General features: G+C 38.3%; 1 protein-coding gene across 4 annotated transcripts in view; it reads left to right on the top strand.

Annotated features, from left to right (window-relative positions):
• tfec (transcription factor EC) overlaps nt 1-23,705 on the top strand; it is a 46,590-nt gene that overhangs the window by 5,525 nt on the left and 17,360 nt on the right. For all 4 annotated transcript variants that reach the window (XM_056367034.1, XM_056367030.1, XM_056367037.1 and 1 more), the window contains exon 2: nt 1,089-1,329. In XM_056367034.1, the coding sequence (XP_056223009.1) occupies nt 1,102-1,329 (228 nt within the window). In that variant the 5' untranslated portion in view covers nt 1,089-1,101. The remainder of the gene's footprint in view (nt 1-1,088; nt 1,330-23,705) is intronic.

Genomic DNA, 23,705 nt, shown 5'->3' with positions numbered 1-23,705 from the left:
AGGCCCGGTCCACGTCATCTACACATTTTTACACAGTGCCTAGAACTGCCTGGCAAACTCTGCAGCGGAGGTATTCTGCAATGTTGGTGACAGAATAAAGGCAATTAAACGCTGTTTGCACTGTGCTTGGACAGCCAGGCGGCCATATGCCTTGCCAATTAACCTCTCACTTGAGGAGGGAGAAGGAGAAAGGAGCGAGAGAGAGGCAGAAACTAGACACCAAGATTATAATCACACACATTCTTCTTTTTTAAGCTACCTTCTCTATGTGTTCAATCAGTTCTGCATTGTAGCAAATGTATGAGTCTCCTATTTTGCATGTATTCTCCATTAGTACTCCACTGGCAGTGACAGCTAATTTGCACTCAAATATTGTAATTTAGATATGAAGTACTTACTTACTTTCATACTTGTGCCCTTGGCTCCCCTTGGGACCACTGGCTGTCGATGACTTCTCCCTATCCCCTGCAGTTCTGGGCAAGATTCCTTTGGAAAGTTGATAATTTCTTAAAGTTCTCAAATTTTTTGACAGCAGATGGTGAAGCTCCCAAGCACAAAGTTCCAATAGGAGCTAAGGCATAGTCAATACAGTTAATGTACTTCTTTGGGTATCCATTGATGGTAAATAGGCCCAAGCCAGTTGGATGCAGAAGAAAAGGATTCTGCTTTAAATGGCTTCAGAGAACATTAGTGTATTGTGGACATGACAGACCACCACATACCACCCTGTGACTAATATGTGCTGATGTGTGCTGCAAAGTTTTCCTTTAATGTTGTAATAGGAAACTGTCCAGCTTTCAAGATTAGCAACCAGGGAAACTATGGCATCCATTGTTACACTCAGTGGAACACAGTTTTTACTCATGATCAGAAATGCATGCAAACTGGCAAATGCACAAACACACACACAACCACATCCACCCGTGCATCTCCCTTCTGCCCTCTCGTTTCCCTCTCCTAAATAAGTTATCCACTGAGAAATTCAAGAATAAATCATGATTTAATAAGGATAATATAACAATTTCATTACATAATTGGTTAATTTACTGACTAATTGTTATTTCCTTTTTTTTTTTTTTTTTGCTTAGATACAGTTTCGGGATGTCAGAAATGTTCCAGTCGTGCTCCGGTCCAAACAACCAGTGGGTGATTAGTCAGAGAGACATACAGGAATTATATAACTCTGAACCACATCCACATAGCTGGCCTGAGTTCCACCCCCCTCGTCCCAGCGGCACCCTTCATTATTCTCGCTCCCAGGGTCCCTACGGTGGAGCCTACACCAGAGCACAACACCCCGCTTGGTACCAATCCCAAAACACATGGACGGTAGGTAGACACAACAGAACATCATGGTAACACTGTCCTAATCAGAGTGTTGAAAGTTAATTAATAAATCAGATTCAAACCATTATTGGTAACTTAATTATGTCTGAACAAGACTCAGACTCTACAGCCATGCTAGCAGATATGTGTGGCTGTTTGCAGGCACAGAGCGTTCTATCACAATACTGACATGCTATTACTTAGCAAATGTAATGTTCACATTTTCATTTACATTAGTTTTGTATGTTAACAGGCTCTCATTTGCTAACTAGCACTAAACACAAGGTACAGCTGAGGCTGATAAGAATGGCATTAGTTTTGCAAATATTATTTTATTATTTTACTACTGTTCTATTCTGATGATGGTGGTAGATGAATACAGAAAGGATTATCAAAGTCGGTACAATTCATCCTGAGGGGAACATGAATGTGCGAATCGGGTTTTATTGAGACATTCCACTAAAAATCAGAAAATGTCAACCTCATGGTGGCACTAGAGGGAAAGGCAAGGGGTCACTAAAATCAGTAGCAATCATCCTTCGGGGAACATGATCATCTGAACAAAAATATCAATAAAAGCCATCAAATATTTGTTGAGATATTTCAGGACCAAGGTGGGTGGGATGACTCACTGATCCCTGCAGCCTTGCCACATAGCTAAAAATGAACATTTATAACAGTGACGTGTAACATATCATAAGACAAAACTTAAAGGGGCCATTTCAGATACTTCTGTTATAACTAACCATATTTTGTTTCAGGGCTTTGCATAAATGGTTCACCAATATAGGTTTCCATCTATGTTATATTCAAATATTATTTTACATTCATATTAATGCATCAATTTCCAAGAATTTAAAGTATAATGATACAGTTTTATAAAGATCAGAACAAATCCTTATTTTGATATATTTCCACATGCCTGTTGCTGGTATGTCCTGTGTCTGTTTTTGGTGCATTAAACTCCCTTTGTTCCTCTCAATCTTTTCACATTACACTTATATGGCGAGCAGACAAAGAGCTGTGATCTTTGTCCAGTTTGCTCCAGTTTAAAAGATCCACGGTTAATGTGAGTTTTACACGGTTAATGTGAGTTTTCTCTTGCCCCTGCGCTTCCCCTAATAGCCCAAATTGTATATCACCACAAGTAATTACTGAACTGTCAGGTTAAAAAAAAAAAGTTTAATTACAGAGCTCCATCAAATGCATCAGCTGTCATAAATATGAAACCCAACCAGGTCGTAAACTCAGCAGGCCTCCTCTGCTGACCCTCCTCCAGCTTGTCGCCTGTAAACAACATCAATGACATACTGTGTAGTCTATTCATCACAGCTGTTTAGAGGCCTTTGAAAAAAAAAAAAAAAAAAAAAAACGCAACAGGGGTGAGATCACTGCTTTAGAAAACTACATATTTTATTTGTATTATTCTTTTTAAATGCTGCTTACAATGGAAACACATGTCTTCTTACAGTATATGTGTAACCATCTGCCACTACATACATACTAGCCTGATTGTGACCATATCGCTGTTGTTCACATGCGTCAGGAACCATTTGAATGAACTCTGTGTTTTAGGGGTCATTTCTTTGGAATTCTGTCTCTGGGGATTTTAGCACTATTGTCCAGGCAACTAAAACACCCCACACACACAATGTGCTGACAGATCACTGAGCCATAACTGGCTACTGCAATTACTGTATACCATTCAATGTATGCATACTGTTGCATTCTCTTATGGTTGAGTTCTTTTTTTTTTTTTTTTTTTTTTAGATTTCACAAAGATTGCAGGCCTCATTTGGGATTTAAAAAAATCACATCTATTTTCCTGCATTGCTTTGATGCAAAAGTGAGACTGAATTTTGTATGTTTGGGATACGTCGGGGCTATTGTGAAAAGAGCCAAATAACTCCCAGATCGGATGTCTCTTAGGCTTTAGGGAGGGAATTTCTGGAAGGGAGATATGAATCAGACTTTTAGAGGAGGAGGAACAGAAAACATCCCCACATTAGTTGGATGACTGATAGACTTCAAAGCATTGTTGCAGTATGTTTTTCACTTCTGTAGGAGGCCTTTCATGTGCTAAAGTTGGCCTTGTGTGTGATGTGTGTGTTTGTGTGCATGTGCAAATGCGTGTGAGTGTTTGTGAGTCGATATCTGCCTCGAGGTATGAGCTGCCCCCCTTCAAGGCAAGAGGAAGAGTGGCTAGGTGGATGCAAGTGGAGATGTTGGGGGTAGAGTCCTTCCCCAAAGGACTATGGCACTCTACTTTTGCCTGGAGAATTACCTCTCTGGTGCTATTATGACTGAACTCCAGATTTCACATACTAATTTCATATCTTCCCAGACTATAAATGATGCATATTAAACTACCTATGTCCTATCCATTTCCTGAGAATTAATTTAGTTCATAATTGACCTAATATGGTGATAAAAAACCACAGTGTTTCAAAATGCTGAAATGACTTTCTGTGGAGGATCATAGGAAAAGTTACTTATATATTCTGAAGGTTCTTTATGATGAAACTTGCTTTGAGTCGATAATATCTTCAGTCTATTCTTTTGAGTTGCACAAACAGTGTTGAGTTAGACCCGTAGTATGTTCCAAACTAAATCTGGTGTGTTCTGAAACTGCTGTCAAATACAACACTGTGGGTAAATGGCTCTTTACACACTACAACTCAAGGTTTGTTTGTCTAATATCCATGGCAGAGCCTGTGAGTCATAGTGGAAACAGACTCATAACTTCACTGTGCTGTTGCGAAAATTTCCATAAATTGAACTGGCCAGCTTGTACTCACTGTGGCAATCAAAGACAAAAGCAGTGGTTTGACAAGCGCACTTTGCCTGTCTTGTTCTCATTCCTGTTACAACGAAACATCGTGATCAAATGACTGATTCACATCGGAAAACTCTTTCTCGGCCCATCCACAAGGTCAACTCCAGCTCAGTGACAGACAGGTGAGGAAGAGGAGCTAATGTTGTTGCTAACGCACGGGTGGAAATGGAAAAATAGAACCTGAGATATTAAGGGGAATAAATTAAAGACAAAAGGAGGAAGATTGAAAACATATTGAGGAGGGAAAATGTGGCAGAGAAAACAGCCAGCAAGGAAAAGGGAAGGAGCCAGGACTGATGTGAAGAAAAAGAGGAGAGGAAATAAGAGGAATGCATGAGACAGGGAGGGAGCAAAGAAAAGAAGGAGGGTGTCAGGGCAGCAGGGACACTAGCAGGCCAAAGCATGGGAGAGCAGTGATGATTGGTTTGGACCACCCATCTGGACTGGCTGAGCGCCTGGGCTGGCTGGACTGCTGTTTGCCTGCTGGACTGGGTGCATGCATGAATGAAGGAATAGAGACAGACAGAAGTCCTGTGTAATAATTCAGAAAGATGGAACAATGTGCTAGAAACATTAATAATATAAGAAGAACTACATATAGGTAATGTACTGCAGTTAGGAAGCTAATGAATACAGCTTTTTTTTTTCTTTTTAAAAGCTGTTGGCTTGGAACTGACGTTAACATGTATAAAGGAAACATTGGTTTGTTATACTCTAATAGTCTTTTATTTTAGTAGAGCTCAGAACCGATACAGTGTGCTGGAATCTTCATGCTCGACTTAAAATGAAATGAAACCTAAATTTTCAGAAAAAAAAAAAAACTATATTAAAAAAAGTGAAAAGTGATGCTATCGCTATTTTAATGGCTAGATTTCTATGTCTAAGTATCTTTATGGAACCTGGCCTAATACATACTTAGAGATCTGCAACTACCTTTTGATGTCAGAAAGATAGAGATGTCATCTTTTTTTCATATGATTGGATGATGGAATTGCTGGTTTCAGAGAGATTTTTCACAGAGGTCTTTCCCCTGACCTCTTCTGATATGAAAGGGTTATCTAGGACACTAATAGGATTAGACAGAATAGCCCTCTTAATGCTTCATGTTAAATTCTTTAGTGCCTCACACTGGACATAACTCCATCCTCACAACACACACATACACACAGACACCGCCGGCCCTCCAGCTCACCCCTGACCCCTCCCTATGCCGATTGTCCTCACAACAGCAGAGATAAAGCCATTAGACTGTCCCCATAATTGACACACAGAACAAGAACACAGACTACTTCTGGATAAAACATATCATAATCCCTTGAGGTGGGGGCACTAGAGGGGGGGGGGGTTCAAGGCCACCAAGATAGCTATTCACTAAACAACACGACATGGAGAGACCTCCGGGAAAGACATTGTGAGGTGTTGGTATGAGACTTGGTATGACACCCCTGGGAAGAATGGTAATTAGTAACGAAGAGGATTGACTACACTCACGGGCATTTGTTAAAATCTGGTAATACATTTGGAAACATATGCATACCATAATGCTTTTTGGTTGTGCTGATGGTAGAGAACAGGTAAAGATGTTGCATTTTAGAAACTAGCTTGTTCATGTTGCCACTGGAATTATACTTTGGAGAAGATATACTAAAACATCTCATGGGTCAATCCAAATTCCTATCTGTAGCTGAGTTTGAAACTGACATGTTGAGGTTATAACACAAATACAGAGCAAAACAGCCACATGAACATCTTAAAATTACACCTGTGCAGACAGATGAGCAGTCCTTCTCTATATTTAAAATATGATTCTGACTCTTCTGCTCTTTGCTGTAGAAAGGAAGTATTTGGGAAAGATGTACACCAGTCATACAAAATATTAAGGATGGCTTCCTTAACAGCACTATTTTCCAGCCCAATTTTACCAACACACAGCACAGCGGTTTAAAACGCTTTGCAATGCTGTCTCCTAGAGAATACATTCATAGTATAACTAATTTGCAAAAGCAAATATGTTTTGAGGGAAACGTGATGCTGACTGGATTATATTCGCTATTTACATAATGAGGAAATTAACAGATCCGAACACATCGGTAAAATGTTCACTGACAATGTATTTATTTTGTTTAAATATCTGGTCTTGCAATACAATATCCGCTCATAACAACTATTTATTATTAGGATCTGGCAGCATTTGGAAAAGATTGTGGTCTGGTTTAATACAGAAAATGTAAACAGTGACTTGAGACAAACTGTGTTTATTAACCACGATCTTAACCTTAACCACAATGCTTTTGTTTCTTTTTCTCTGGAAGCAAACCACAGGCTCTAGAGTCATAGTCCTGTGCTTTATGTGCCATCGCCAACCCCGACCACCTCATAGCAAGTGTGGTGCAGTACATAAATGTAGGTCTTCCTTCACTCAAAAACAGTTGCATTTGTCACCACAGTGTAATTTGGAAAAAACTATTTTAGTTCTTTATAAAAAAGTAATTTCTTGGAGACAGGGTTGTGCTACGAGACAGAATTTTACAACTCTGGAAAGTATTCTGGCAGCAACTTTTATCTTTCATCGGGGAGATTGCCGGGAAAACACTAGAAATATGGTGTTCATGTTACAATGCATGCTGGCTTGTATTTGATTGGCAAATGCACCTCCTCGCCTTACGATACCCCTTTGCAATGTGGCAAAAGTTGAGCGAGGTTTTCTGATGCCTAAGTCTGATTCATTATCTGCATCTTATCTTCTCTGGTTGGTATAGACACAGGCAGTGGAGGCCAGTGATTGTTACATGATTTCACCTCACCTTGAGTAGATGGGAAAGATGGCGGTACAAACTATTTTTACCTCAGCAGCCTGTCTGGGGCCTCAGATTGGCCCCTAATTGAATTTTCCAAGTTTAGACTGAAAACTTGATCGCACCTTTGCCATTAGTGCTTCCAGATTTTGTAATTACTTCAGGATGTTTTTCTTTTTTCTTTTTGTTCTTGACCACTCTCTAATGTCACTTCTATAGACTTACTGTCCTCATGTTTTTACCTTCCTTAAGCTATTTTATGTTGTTCTGTTCTGTTGTTTTTATGATGTGTTAGGCAACTCAATTCTTTTAATGCTATATTAACTTATACAGTCTGTATACACCATCATATTCAGTTGCGTACCTGCTTTATACAAGGATAAAAACCTAAAATTACAATCCAAAATGTTTATTCATATCTCAAATAAGTGGATGGGATACGCGCTCAAGTGATTAGGCCAAGATCAAGCAGTAAAGAAATCAGTGCCATGGTAAAAGACCATTCGTCTCTCTGTATTAAGAGACAATGACTGTTAGTAATTATCTTAACAACATAGGCCTCATCAAGCCCTCTACTCTCTACCCCCGCTCTTATCTGTCCCCATCTCTTTACGTTTACGCCTTCCTTCCCTTCCGCCACCATCCTAAACATCTTCAGAAATGGTTTGTGTCCTGTGGCAGTGTTTTTGACCATTATATCTTAAGCAATTCTGACAGTTTTCACAGAGGTTCATCGGACTAGGGTGACTGTATGGATAAAGTCTTCTGCTATGAATCACTGACAAAAATGGAAGCTAATGCTGCATTCATGACAATTCAGCAGAATAGGAAGAATGGGGAAACCTCACATTTTTCCACCTTGGGAGTGTTGACACATTATCCCAAAATGGTTATCTCCATTTCCAGCTGTGTAGTCACAGCAGATAAATGGAATTTTAAGCCTAAAATAGATACAGTATTTGTAATGATCTGTTAATGGGTAATTATTGTTGTCCAGTCTGTGCGATACATGGGAACATGGCATTATACTCATACAGTAAGACAAATGAAAATATTGAATCCTCTTAAAAAGTTCAAATGTTCCCTATCCAAGCTCGGGCTGGATGATTGAATGAAATCAATATTACAATATCAATAAGGATATTGATCTCATATTTATATACATAGAACTATATCAAATGTAGGCAAAATCATATATAAGATGATCATCAAGATGTTGGCAGTTCGAATCCCGGGCCTGGAGCCTTTCTGTGTGGAGTTTGCATGTTCTCCCTGTGCCTGCGTAGGTTCTCTCCAGGTACTCTGGCTTCCTCCCACAGTCCAAAAACATGCACAATAAGTCAAATGACGACACTAAATTGTATTAAAATAATATTAAATAATATTGTATTTACTTTTATAGAACATCATGACAGTGTGTTTTAAAGTAGATTTAGTGCCTATTTCAACTACCAACATATTGGCTTCAAGACCTGCAACCTTTTGATTCAGTGATGTCCTCTTTCACCACTGGGCCACACTTCCTCTCGTACTAATACCATCAGGATTGAAAACCATGCACCTAGTTCAGCCATTCATCCAATCATTCAACCCCGGGCATCAACGGGGCCCCTGCATACGCCATAGCCTTTATAAGATTAATGCAATGGATGGAGCAGGTGTCTGCCAAAATTCCATTCCTATTTAAACCTCCAGGCCCATACCAGCAACCTAATCCTATTAGGCCTAATTGAGTGAAGTCGACAGTCTTTTTCAGTTAAACTAAGTTCACGCACTAATAGGATTCAAAAGGGGGCAAAAAAAGGTACAATGTGTCGAGAGTAGTAGTGTTAGTGTGTGTCTGGGGAAGGGCACAGGGTGTATCAGGGAGCAGGTAAACAGGGACTGTGTGTTGGGACCAGTGGAGGTTTCCCACTGGGTTTGGGGTTCTGTGTTTAAGGAAGAGGGAGGGGGTGGGCTGGAGGTCTCCCCGGAGGCTAGATAAGCTCAGAGGGGGTAACAAGAACAACATAATTGGTATTCAGGAACCCCTAGTGTGTTTGTGTGTCTGTAGGTGTTTATGATCAATGTGTAATAAACCATTGTTTCCCTTATATACATACATAAAATGTCATAATGTTGCAATTACATGAGTCTGCCTAGGGCTTTTAATTTGAAACAATGGATAAAGTGGAAAGAAGTTGCAACTTGGCCGAGGTGCGATGGAGGCAGAGATAGAAGAAAAAAGAAAGAGAAGAGAGAGCGGTAGATTTAACTCGCTATTATCGAGTTAGATAGATTTTTATTATCTCCTGCCATATTCATTCTGACTGCCACCCACCACCCAGGTACAGCAACACCCTTCATAGTCCAAATGGCCAATTGACTATCCAAAGCCCTGTTGTGTCAGTCTCTCTACTGGCCCTCCCTGTGTGCCTGTCATTTGGGTTGCACATAAGAGCGTGCCGTGTGTAAGATCCAGGACTGGGCTGATTTCATCACCACCCACAAAAATGTTGAGGTTTAAATGTATTTGTGATTCATCTGAATGTCAGCACGTGCAGTGGATTTGAGAAAGTCAAACTAGAGGGATATAGTATACTCATTAAGCATATCAGGGGTAATCTGATTTTTTTTGCAATGAAATTGTCATCGTAAAATGAAGGAAGGAATGCAGCTGAGCTGTTTTGAATTTGAAATTTCATACTGCAGATACACACAAAATGTAGTAGTAATAGTGTGCACTGCAAATATATCTAACGTTCCTTAACTTTTTATGGGACATAAGAAAGCCAAACCAGCACTTTCAGTCTCAATTGCTTTACAGATATCTGTACTTCCATCAAAAACTTCCTGTTAAGAAAGGCAACCACAAGATATGATCTACAGTGAAATGTTCTCATGCCAAAAGACAGTAGGAAATGCAAGGCTAGGCCCTAAAATAAATCAAAAAGCTTGTCATGTCATTGAATCCTTCTTGTTTTTGGCTTGTGGCTAATACATGATCTTATCGAGGCCCTTTGTTAACGTCTCTCCCCCCTTTGGTTCCCTGCTGAAAGACAAGATGAGCTGTTGTGATAGGCAAAGCTTCACACAGTCACACACGCACATCAATTTAAGGAGGTCAGAGTGGGACACAGTGTTTAGCCAGTGGCGTCAGTGACACAGACATGGCCTGAGGACCTAACCTTTCATGGCTGCCCATAGCCAGCGGTGCTACATGGGACTCCCTTTGAAGAAAACACATCCAAAGGGGTTTGAGAGACAAAAGGTTAGCATAGGCTTTCAGTGATCTTACATGGCCCCCTTTCTTGAAAGACAAATAGGCAACCAAGGTACTGAAGAGACAGTTGATATCTAACTGGAAATGACAAAGCAGATGTCATCTAGGTTTTTAAAGTAGTAGCACTGAGTTAACAGATTAATCATGGTTTTATTATTATATGAGACTGATATATATTTTTATATTTGATTTGATTTTATATTTTAGTCATTGTCAGTAAAGCTTTAGTCTCTATATGCAATGTGTGATTCTGCAGATGCATACAGATGCATATATAACTTTGTATTAAAACAGTAATTACTTCATTGGTCCATTAATCCATCTTTCTTTTTGTTTTTATCAGTTGATGAAAATTGTGAAAAATTTGCTCATAGTTATCAATTTTAAAATGTTACTTTTAATGTAGTTTGGTCGTTTGTTGTCAAGAAATATCAAAAAGTATTTTTGTGGACAGAAACAGATGATAGCCAAAGAGTATTGTGTACTATGGAGTGGGCTGCATTACAACTGCAGGTGTGTTACGTTACAAATTAAATCAGTACAGTACATATCTACATACATGTCAGCCAATATAACGCGAGCGCCATCTTATTCATTTCTAACTGAAGTATATATTATCATCAGTCATGTACATTTTTCATGGAATTCTTAAACACAACAATTAAGAGAGAAAAGGTCAAATGCTCTAAGATAAATCACTTTGAGTTTTAAAGTTATTTAAGATCTTGCAGGTAAAAAAAAAGCTTGTTCTGTAGGAAAGTTGATTGGGAGACATTTAGACCATAAATCTTCAGATGAAATAACAAAAAAAAAAAAGCCCACTTTAATAAGTTACTCAAGTCATTTTCTTGAATCATGAAGAGATGAGAATGATACTTCAGTTTCAGTCAAGAAAATAACCAGTGACATTTTTTACTTTTTTAAAAAAGTATTTCAATAGTAAGTTTTCTTGCTGGTTTTGACAGTGTAGTATACTGTGGAGTCTGCTTCAGGAGACCTTTTAAAAACATCTGTGATACAATCCTCCATATTCATTCAGATAAAGGGACTTATAAACTGCCTGACAGATAATTAAACCATTATATGCTGTCAGTTCTCCTAATCATGTTAAAGAGGGGTTTTCTTCATAGACTTTTCCTAATCTAATTACCTAATCGCCCATTTTCCTCTGATATCACTTGCAGAATGGCATTGCCTTTGTTTCCTGTATTTTCCTGTGTTTTTCCTCTGTAGCAGACACACAACTAGTTATTTTCCACGGAAAGTAAAAGACACATAACTGAAATGAGAATATACAGTACAGTATATGCCTAAATTAAAAAGCCATGTTTTGTATTTCCTGCACCTATTCCCTACTCCATTAGAGATAAGAGCTGGGTATTCTGTAAAAATGGAGCTAAGAACAGTGATGTGACTCACAATAGTTAATTTTCATCCTTAACTAAGTAATGCGTTTCCAATGGCCCGTTACAAGTGGCTCAGACTGTGAAAAATCCAGAGGCACAAACTCTTTTCAGCAGTTATGGGAAACAAGACCTCATTCAGTTTGAAGACATATGTTTTAAAAGGAGTGTGTTTCTGAAAAAAAGAAGAGGTTTTCCAAATATCAAACTTTTTTGCAAAAGGCATAGTTTGACTTTTTGGGAAATATGCTTATTTGTATTCTTGATGAGAGTTAGATGACAAGACTGATGCTATCTCTCATGTCTAAATATGATGCAACAGTCAGCAGCTGTTATCTTAGCATAACCATTGAAAACACCTACCTCAAAAGGTCAAAAGGTTAAAAAAAAATAAAAAACCTACCAGGACCTCATAGGCTCACCAATTAACACATGAAATCTTGTTTGTTTATTCTGTGCAAGCAACTAAAGAGTAACAATGATAAGTTGTATTTTTCATGGGGCTTATATGCAGAACTAGCCTACGTTTAAACCATCAGCTGAATGCTATAGCTTCATATTTAGTGTGGAAACATGAAAGTGGCATCTGTGTTCTCATGTAACTCTTCTAACTCTCGTCAAAAAGGTGAAGACCTTAAAGGCAAGACCTTACAAAGTAAAACTGTGTTTTTATAACTCCTTGTAATGGATAAATGCGGTGTAGTAAGGCTGTTTTAATGTTTTTAGTAGCTTCATAACAACATTAGAGATGCACAGTGCGACAAAGTGTAGAACTGAGTGTAAAAGATAATTCTTAATGTGAAGAAGTGGTCTGAGGTGACCTGACAGTGATTAGCTACTTTAACCTGACAAGACCCCACCTGTCCTGAGTCCACCTCAGATACCCAAGATCCTTGCCAAAATACTATGTATTTGTTTCTCTCTGTGTGTGTGTGTGTGTGTGTGTGTGTGTGTGTGTGTGTGTGTGTGTATGTGTGTGAGAGATTCCAGTGATGGAGACTGAACTATGAAAAGTCAGAAAGGGGGGGCGGGGGTACAGCTTAGTACAATGATAGAACAGAGAGAAGGAGGGGAAAAAAAATCAAAGAATTGGAATAATTGGCATAATTCAAGGTGGCTGGGCACAGTTAGGGGGAGTGTCAGTGTTGGGCGAATCTTTTGCCATCCTCAAAGAGAGACGGTCTGCACAATTACCCACACGAACTCTGACCCCGCTCAGAATAATTAATGAATAACAGAGGGGATAAAGACAAAAGGCGCAGAGCGGTCTGGTTGAGTGGCGAGCGAGGGTAATACATCAAAGAATGCCGTTAATTGGCCCTGTGGCTTTCATTCTTTGCCCTATTTCTTTCAATTCATTGACTCAAAATAATGGGTTCAGGTTCATTATCAACAGGTCGTAAGCCCTGGGAGTGCCAAAATTCAACAGGAGATTCAGGGGTGTGTGTGTGTGTATGCTTGCCAATGCGTGTGTACAAAAATGTGTGTAATGGCTTAGCTTTTGCCTGGCCCCCCAAAGTCCTGACGACATCACTTCCACACAGGGGAAAGTAAGGGTTGTATAGTTGTGTTGAGAAGAGAAGAGAGCAACAGGCCACAGGTTTTATTTATTTTTTGGTTGTGCCAAGAACTTACACGCACAGCTTTTATTGTGTCTGTTTGTGAATGCCACAAGTGTCGTCACAATGCTGGAATATAACTGGTACGGACAGGTAAGTGAAACTGACACACCTACTGCTGTGCTGATGCTTTCAGAAGTAAATTGAGCGCTGATGTAACCGACTGATACTGAATGTAGTGAATCTGTGCTATGGCATCTGAGTTGCTTAAGTGAAGTAATAATATTGTAGCATACTATGAAACAATATTAGTACTGCTGGCCGTCATCAGTGATGGTGATATGATGCACAGCATTCAATGTAACTTAATCAAATCATTTTCTGATATCACAGACTTCAAACTACATTCACGTTACTTAAAAATCAAATTTTCAAACAATATGTTTGTGTCATGTGCCTGTTTGAATGCTGCAGATAAAGAGAGGCCTTGTTTCAGATCGCCGCGGCAGGACTGTGACAACTCAGTTTCATATGACAATAAAATAAAAAGAGGCACCTGGGTCAAACTTTGAATAAAGCTGAATAATGTGGATTTAAATGGCATTACACTTAATCAAATTGAAGGTGGTATTAAATCAATTCAACCCTTTTGGAATGGTAATATCAAAATAAACAGAGTCAAAGCACAGCACTGTACCACAAATGTGAACGGAATATGACTTGATTAAAACATAGCAGAGGCACTAAGTTTGATGACGTAAGGAGCACAGAAAAATATACACTCATTACTGTCCTTGCTAAATGTCTGTATTGGTACAGACTTTTGAAACTTAAGTAAAATGTCACTAAAACTACAAAAAATACTTTAAAAAAAGTGCCTTTTAATTAATTAATTAAATTAATTTTTTTGATGTCCAGTGAAAATAATCTCCAAATTTGATGATAATGAGCTGTGAAATTTCTATTTTTTAAGGTAAAGAAACTTTTCAGAAACTTTATCTAAACTTTATCTGACAAGTCATTCTCACTCCACTGAAAATGGGGATGGGGTTTTTTTCTTGGTTAATGATCAGATGACATTTTGGAAGTGCATGGTTTTCACACATTGCGAGTGTTAAATGTGTGTAATTCCCTCAGGGGCAATATAGAAAATCATAAGAAAAATTTAACAGACAAACAGACTCTTCAAATAAGACCTAGATTTATACGAACTGAGAACTTTAAAGAAACAAAAATGTAGCTGTTATTGTAAAATTTTAGAATATTTTAGATACCTAAAAATTTTATGAATCACAAAGCACAACACTCAACAGTATTTCTTACTGTTGTACATGTCAGAGTGTAGATAATGTCTACACTTTTGTCTACACTATGTCTTTTCCATGGCATTGGTAGAGTTCACCTTTTCACACCTACAGATGGCGTTTTCTGTGAAGCACCATGTCAGGTAGATTCATGTGTTCACGCTATGTTACAATGCCACCACAAACTCAGGTGGCCATTTCTTGTGAGTGTAGTACTTCTTTATGACTATGATTCACGTTCAGTTTGCTCCAGAGCGCCTGTTTAAGTTCCAAGTCTCTCTCTTTATCTTTCTGTGGCTCTCACTCTTTTGTCTTTTCTCACAAACTTCATTTACTGATTAGTGTCAAAGCCAAAGAGTGCAGTTTTGGAGCGAAAACTCCAGGTCATGTGAAATTACTCCCACTCACATACAGAACCAGACACACCATGAAAGAACGACGGGTAAGGAGGGGTGGTTAACTCAATTACCGTAACTTTGTCTGCTCACGACACGTGATTTTGTTAGAAATACTTCACCGCTTGTTACACACTCTGAAATATTTCAGCCATCCTCTTGGCCGACTACAGCACAGTTTTTTCCCCCCTCTCGTCCTTTAATTGCCACACGAAAGGTTTCCCATACCTGGGTGAGCCATGTCAAGCAATTAATACCCTGAAATACGCCTTTTAAGTGAGTCTTTTCGTCTCTGGGGCTCCCCATTGTGATGAAAAGATTGGTGTCGTCTCACGTTAGCCTCGCACAGGTGCCTTCTCTGCCTGCACATCAGATCATTACCATAATCAGAGATGGAGAGAGAGACTGATATAGATAAAGAGAGACAGAGAGAGAATGTTGTAAAAGATAGATAGATAGATAGATAGATAGATCTCTGCATAGTTCATAATGCTGCACACACATGCTCGCTTGCACGCACGCGAACACACACACTCACACACACACACACACACACACACACACACACAAACAAAGAGGGGTGTTAATGTGGGCTAACTCCACTCACACTGTTCACAGCTCAAATGCATTTAGGATTAAAGGATTATCATATTTTAGATCAGAAACTACAAATCATGTTTACATCTGCATATACGTAAACATGTATACATATGCGTATACTGACATACGTATACTACAACATTTCAAAAAAGTTTAGATTGATTTCCTGCCTTTCAGGCAGCCACTGGTTTCCATATATAATCAGAGTTAACATTTTAACGCACTTACATTATCATCATGTTGTACTGCAGATAAGGGGGTGGACCAGCAGCATTTTGAGAATTCTTGCTTGGTGGTGTGTTCAAGGACAGTCTGACATTCAAGATCTCAGTGCATTACAATCAAAAGCTACAGTATGTCGTGAAAAAATTGTAATCCAGGAACAAAAACTAAAAAAGAAAAAAAAAAAGGCTTTTTTCTTGCATTGCTAAGGACTGATGGAGCAGATTTCGTACTCAGAAAGACATTAGTCCATAATGATTATATTACTTTGAGTTAAATAGACAGATGGATGTTCTGTGTATGGATTACCAGACTGAGACCAATGGCTGTTTAAATCAATCTAAAAACTTGCAGTATGCTTCAGAAAATGGTCAGCTGTAATGTTAAGCATACACAGTATGTATTTAACAGGCTAAACATACACAACAAGAAGCAAGGCCCCTTAATCCCTAATGCATTTGCACTGTTGCAAACTGTGCACACTTTGGATTGTTCCGCTCACATATACTGAGATGAAAGTGATCAGACATGATCATTAATTATAGAATTACAACAGTTTCATGGTCGTTTTCGGTTTGCTGATTAGATCTTGTGGTCATCGTGAAAGCTTCACGGACTGCAGGGAAGAAAAACAGTAAAGCAGCATTCGTTTTAGTTCATGCATTCATTATCAACGCATAAGTAGAATAAATGCAATGCATGCTTAAACACTGACACTGGAGAGTGTGCAGTGCTCAGAAAGCTTGAGTTGGGCTTAGTCAGAAACATCTGTGCTGTGCTGTACTGTCCATTGAAATATGTGTTTTGCTTAATGTTACTTCACTTGGATGTTTGACCTTCTCTGTAGTATGTGCAGAGTCTCATACCAGAAGACATTTATCTGCTTAGGGGAGAAACTTTCCCTGAGCTCACCTTGAATCTCACCTTAATACATACTCATACAATATGATTTTGTGACATCACAACTAGTTTGGTCGTATACTGAGAGTGGACTTTTTCAGTGAAATAGGATACGTCACGCGGTTTTCTGGATTCTGGATATTTCAATACGACTATAGAGTCTTAGTCATTTTTTGCTACATAATAACTTTTTTTGTGGAAAGACTCAGAGAAGAGTAAAGCATATATCTCATACAGCTGACTTTATAAATCCCCGGAGGGAAATAAAAATTTAATCATTCAAACCAATTAACAAAATAATTGAATTTGATTAAAATTAAATTTAAACATGTCTGCAGGAAATCTTTAAAAGAGAAACATAACTGGCATGTCATGATGCTGTGTTATAACAGTATAATAGTCCACACTTTTTCTGCATAAGCCTAAACACTGACTTTTAAAAGGATCATAGTCATTATCCTGATGCTGAGGAAAGAGGCTGAGGTAGATGGATGGGCATACAAAGCACTTTGCCTTTATGAATGTGTAGGTGATATGTAGTTGCTTCGTCTTGGTTGGTGGTTAAAAGCAATTGCAGGTTCAAGCCATTCCTTGTCTCAAGTTGGTGAATTATGAGCTACGGGTTGATTTGTGGTGCCTTTTAGTTTTGGTGAGCCTTATTTGGTGAAATGTTCAATAGAGGTGGCACATGGTAGTCTGTAATGGAGGAATGGGCGGAGAGTCTGTAGCACACTTGGAACTGGCAGTGACTAAATGATAGAGAAAATAAATTGAACTCAGGCTCAGCTAATTACTCAATCTACCCGAGACTGGCAGCTGGAGTGATGAGAAGATGGCTGGTGGAGTAAGATGATCCAATAAAGGGGCTGGAAAATAAATACAGAAATTTTGAAAAATGTATATTGATTATATTAACAAAAAAGAAAAAGATTCGATCTGTGCCAAATGTGAAGAAATTCCTTCAAGGCCTTTCTGAGATATCACATTAACGAGAATGGGACACACGGATCAGACAGACAGATAACCCAAAAAGCATAAAAATAACAAATAAGTTAGAATGTTTCAAGTTGCACATGATATTTATAAAACATTGGATTTATTTGGAGTTACAGTTTTGGAAAAATGTAACCACAATAATGCCCAAAAGACAATAGATTCAAGCTTACGGAAAGAAGTACATTTGAAGTAGAAGTCATTTTCCAAAGTAACTAAAACATTTCTGAAGAAATTACGGTGGGATTGATGGCTTCTGGAAAAGATTAAAACTGTACTAAAAGAGTACTGACAGTGAAAACTGTTGCAATGTGTGTAAACCCATGTATCTAGCAGGGTGACAGAAATGTCAGTCAAGTGTTTGATAAACACAACAAACATCAGAGTCTAAGCAACTGATCTGAATCAGCTGTTTGTGGCCAACTGCACTCAGATGTTGGTGACCTCTCAAATTAAGTCAAGGACTGTAACTCCCATGTGAGAGACTGGAGACTGTGTGCAGTGATGTAAAGTATTTGTCTGTGGTGTCAAAAATTTGGAAAATTGAGTGAGCTTGTTTCTGTTTTCCTCTGATAATCCAGTCCAGAATTTGTATTGAAGTCTATGTCACAGGTGGATGGTACTTCTGTCACTCAGAGGCTCATGGAACATAATGTGTGAGACCGTTTGCTTAGTTACATAGTGTGAAAGAAGACCTCAGTAATGTGTGAAGAGTGAAATTTGTGGCCGTTAGAATGAGTTAAACAAAAGATGCTCTGTAAAGATGATGACCCATTACAAGCTGCAGCAATTGTATGAAATGGTATACATTTCCTGTCTCTTAAGTGGGCATGGTCAGCTGATATGAAATGTGACAATAGCAGTGCAATAGCTAATTTATTATTTACCTGTCTGCATCCTTTGGAAAAGAAAGCTGCATTGTCCTGATAATACAGCCAACACTCACTGATGGACTATTGCTTGTCCGTGTCAAAACAATACAACATCACAAAATAATAAACTCTCGATACAGTACAAATTTACGCCTATTTTGCCGCTTGTTTTTATCTGCTAGTCTAATAATATTCTCTCTTTTTTTCCCTCCAAAAACAGTTCAGTTTTAACTTTCATTCATGGTTTCACATACAGTATTTAAATTTCAGTTTATCCAGTTGGAAAGTGACATTGGCAGCACTGCAGTGAAACCAGACCAGAACCAACAGAGAGAAGAGATATGTGTTGCCAGATCTTGCGAAATGCCATTTTAGTTTCAGAATATATGAAAGAGATGTGGCCTGTGAAAAATTGGTCAGGTGTTCACTTGGGTGATATTACGGGATGGAAGAATCTGTCATAATTGGTGCTCATGTTCATGTCTCCCATTTGAGTGAATGGACTCAGGACCTGCCACTAGTCTCCTAAAGGGGTGGGGCAGTGGCAAAATCCATGTGACAAAGATACAGGAAATGATTCTAAGTGTGCCGTTTCCTTTCTGAACTTTCTCTGGATAAATGGATAATTTTCCAAACAGTTTAACACCTTCTCCACCTCTGTTTGTAATGTCATCCACTCTAGTTAACATTAATTTCTATGAATAAAAAAAAAATTGCAGACACAATGTTGAATATTTTAGACATTATTGAGACATATCGCTGAGAAAAGTAATTTAAATCATCTCCCAACCAAGCCACATGTTTTTCTATGACAAATGGTGCTAGGTGAACGGAAGAATAATAAACATTTTTGGGCTTAGAGGAACATACAGCAATCCCACCAACAACATGATCTAAATACAGGTCAGTATAAAAACCGATCAGACCTGCATGTAATAAGAAACCTGATTTCTTCTGGCCTTTAGCTTTCACTCCCCTTGCTTTCATTCTTGGTCTTCCTCTTCTGGGAAGAGGAGCACTGGCACTCCTACTCGTTCAAACAGCAGGGACACAAAGATAGCCGAACAGAGCAAACAAACAGCTCTTTGTCCACAGCACAAATCATTAGTTCGGCTAAGGTCAAAGTTGATTTAATTTTCTCCTTAGTTCTCATTAAACAGCTATTGCATTATTTAATTTCCCACAATCAAGTTAAAGGAGGGGGGAGTAATCAATATATCTCCAGCAAAAGCTTTTGAACAGTGGATTGCAAATTTAGCCCACAAATGCACTTTATCCTCTTTTTGATGCCATGTTAAGCTTCAAAGGTCAGAGGAGCTGCATTGAAATATTTCTGATTTTGATCTTCACTCTGTGGAGTTGCCAGAGACCTGAGTTATGTTAAATCAAATCAAAACTTAATCAAAACTATTTTTCTTTGTAGTTCTCTTAAGATATGCACGGAGATAAGTAGGTTTTGGGAAATGTAAACACTGTATTCACTATAGAATTTTAACCCAGTGATTCTCAAACAGGGGTTCTTGTACCCCATGGGGTAGTGTGACAGTTACCAGGGACTAAATAGAAACATTGTAGCTTAATTCATTTAGAAAATACAAAATATAATTTGATTATAAAATATGTCCGCATATTGAGTCAGCTGTAACACCTGGACACTAAATGGATGAACAGCTGAAATGGCTTAAAGTAATGGCTAAACGGTTGAAGTAATTAAAAAATAGTGGATGAATAGTTGAAATAGATAACTAAAAGTACTGGATAAATGGTTGCTGTAGTGAACTGCACTGCCATTCTGTGGCTTTGTGTGGATTTAAAAGAGACTAAAATGTATAAAGGATCACAACAATGCTAGCACTAAGGCACATTTAAACAACTTCCATAGTCGCAAGAAATGACATGGACGTCTGAAACAGTTTGTGAATGTCTGTGAAACAGATTTTGCTACCTGTTTCACAATTATGCATATAGATAAACATATAATTCACTTCATACAGAGTGGTGAATAACAGATAATCCCAGACACGGTTTTAGTAATGCTAAAACTAAGTTGTAACATAAAGAAAATAGTAGGAAGCACTTCATGTACTGCTGACAGCGACTTCTTTCAAACAGAACAGCTACATATCAGACAGGAAATACAAAGCCTTAATCTATATACATGTCGATAAAGAAAATTGACTCAAATTACCAAACACAGAATAATGGTAGACCGGTAGACTGCTATCTTCAGACATCTGCAATAATAGTCCAATAATCCACTTACTTGTTACATCATGTAGTCTAATATTTTTATATTGACTTACTAGAGTCTAACTTGATCAGTTTCTAATAAGTTGCCCAGGACTAAATTAAAGAGTTTGGAAAAAGGACATTTTCCCACATTTTTTTTTGTTTGAAAATCTCTCTCCTCTCTGACACTGTTATATTATTGTGATCATTTTTGGCCACCTCATCTCTTTTATTGACCCTTTATTAATGCATGCCGTATTATCTGCTTCAGATGGTATTTACTTTACAATAAATGGTTTTATCTAAGAACTGTATTTCACGTCAGAACCAGTAGTGTTTTTTAATGATATTGTCAAAGCCCATTAATGACAGAAGCACCCTTTATAATTGCAATTTACTAAAGTCTTGTGTGACATCATGTTATGTTATGTTATGTTATGTTATGTTATGTTATGTTATGTTATGTTATGTTATGTTATGTTGTGTTAGAACAATTAACAGAAATATTTCATAAAAAGTACAATTAGACCCAAGGTTTTTTTACCTCAAAGTCCTTAATTACTGACAGTTATTTGTCATACATCACTAAGTGTAGTGCTGATGTTTTACTGAGCTGAATCATTTACTCTCATAAATGTCTGCAAAGCGGAAATAGAGTCAAAACATTGGATATGGCTGTTGGCTCATAGCAGAGCAGAAATCAGCAGGCATGACATCCTATCTTATTGCTAAATCTACAGTCGTCTTGGCCTTACTCTGGTTAGCTCATGTGTGTCATCATTTCTTCCACACTGTCTTCCACTCTGTTTTGTTCTAGCTTACTGTATTTGATGGTGACTAACAAGATTAGTAGTTTGACCTTTTTCTTACTTATTTTCTAATTTGATTATGTTTCCATAATGGTGTCTTCAGCCTGCACAAACTGACCTGTCACCTGTTTGCTTATCTTAGATAGTGTTATATCTCTTCTTTTTTTTTACTGTTATCATAAACATATATTATGTTGTCTATACAGAAAATTCCTGGGAACATTAAGCAGAGGAAATTGTACTCCCCCTTTTCAAATTATAAAACATCATTAAATAGAAACAACAATTAAGATAAAACATAGCAAATACTTAATTGCAATAAGTAAATATAGAAGTCTGATCAAATTAAGTTTAGTTTACTTTTAGTACAAGACAAACATCACATATATCATCAAAAAATTATTTAAGTAAACATATATATAAACAAGATGAGGTCAAATCTTGGTATGTTGACCGTGTACGGCGAAACTGAGGATGTAGCTAAACTGATGCGGGTCTGCTGTAAACAACTGCAGATGGGTGACAAATTAAAGGAAAAACCTGAAAAATTAGTGGAGAAACAGGATGACAATGCCCCCATGCAAGGCACACGGGGTCACTGAATGGTTTGATGGGTATGAAAATGATGTGAATCATATGCGTGGCCTTCAAAACACCCAATGACGGAATATGTTTTGGCACTCTATTTTGTCCTCTATTTTGGCACATGGTGGCCCAACACTTTACTGAGACACATGTTGGTTTTTTATTTAATTTGTCACCTGTCTCTACTCTCAATGGACAGTAAGTAAAGCCTGCTCGAAAAGTCACAAAATCTCACTAGATTATGTAATATTAGCATATTCATGTCGTTATTGTCTGATATTTGCATTCTGCCTAGTGTCAGCTGGTTTCAGCTCTTCATGCCTTTTGCTTGCAGGGCAATACTGACAACTCTCCTCTATGGAAAGTAGTTAAGTTTGTCCAAAAACTTGCTATGTTTGTTGTTAAATGAGTCTGAAAATGAAAACTGTTGTGGAGCCACTGTAAATGACCCCTGCTGACATAACACCAAATCATTTTGAAAGAGCAACAGCCAATGGCATAAGTTCAACAGTCGGCCGACCAATGGTATAACTTCATCACTCACTCAATCACTCACTCATGGACATTTGGCGTCGCACCGCTGAACCGTGGCCGGTCCAGCCAATAACTAATCTAAATCTTGCTTAAACATTGAACCGATTCAGGGCCATAACAATTCCCTTTGAAAGAGCGAGAATCATGGATTTTGCCATTTTGTCTTTCGGCCTTTACGCTGGCTTGAAAGGCCTTTACTTTGGTGAGCTGGGACTGTCTTGCAATCAATCATGTGCATAATTTTAATAAGACTTCATCTTCGTAGTTACAGTTGGAGCCCACCGGGGCTTCTTTTCACTGTCTGCCAAAGTGAGAGATTAAAGTTGTCTACAGTACAGCTTTCTGACATCATTCAGAGAAGCAACGCTAAGCACCGGTCTATCCTGTTCTAGCTCACTGGACAGTGAGGGTCAAGGATGAGGTGCCCCTTTCAGGAGCACAACCACTTCACAGCAGTTTACTCTCAATCCTCTGCTCTGCTCCTATTGCTCGGCAGCTTTGTGGCTGTGGCTTGAACATGCCTGTAAGTGGTGACCAAAAAGCAGATCCCATTTTCCTGTATGTGTCCATTTATCACTGTGGTTCCAAATCTGGGGATACTAACAAACACGCTGAATGTATTTTCTTCTTCATAAAACATTTGTAGAGCCAAGGTTTTCATCATTTTAAATCCTATATTGTTTACATCTTTTTGTCTTCTTCTTCCATTTCTTTGTTGGTGTAGGACTGAATTTCTTTGCAAGTTACTGCCACCACATGTAGATCAGTGGAGTGGTGTAAAATTGTCGGCAGCACTGTTGATGAATAAAAAAACATTGTCTGGTCGGTCTCCACTGACTTTAATCATGTATTTATCCTTGGCACAGAGAATGAGACACTATAGATTCTGTTTAACTCCTTCCTTCACTAGCCTATTATACCTAACTGCGATGAGGACAAGTTCATAGTTAGTCTCTTCTCAGAATAACAGAGTTCAGTAAGAATAGTTTACAATAAGCATATGTCAAAAACTGAGGCAATACAACCCTCCCCACTGGAAGTCACAGGTTACAGTGACCCTTTTGAATTACTACAGTAATTC

This window comes from Seriola aureovittata, chromosome 22, assembly GCF_021018895.1.
Source record: "Seriola aureovittata isolate HTS-2021-v1 ecotype China chromosome 22, ASM2101889v1, whole genome shotgun sequence".
Taxonomy (NCBI): Eukaryota; Metazoa; Chordata; class Actinopteri; order Carangiformes; family Carangidae; genus Seriola; species Seriola aureovittata.
The sequence above is the reverse complement of the archived record's forward strand: the minus strand, read 5'-3'. Positions and strand labels throughout refer to the sequence as shown.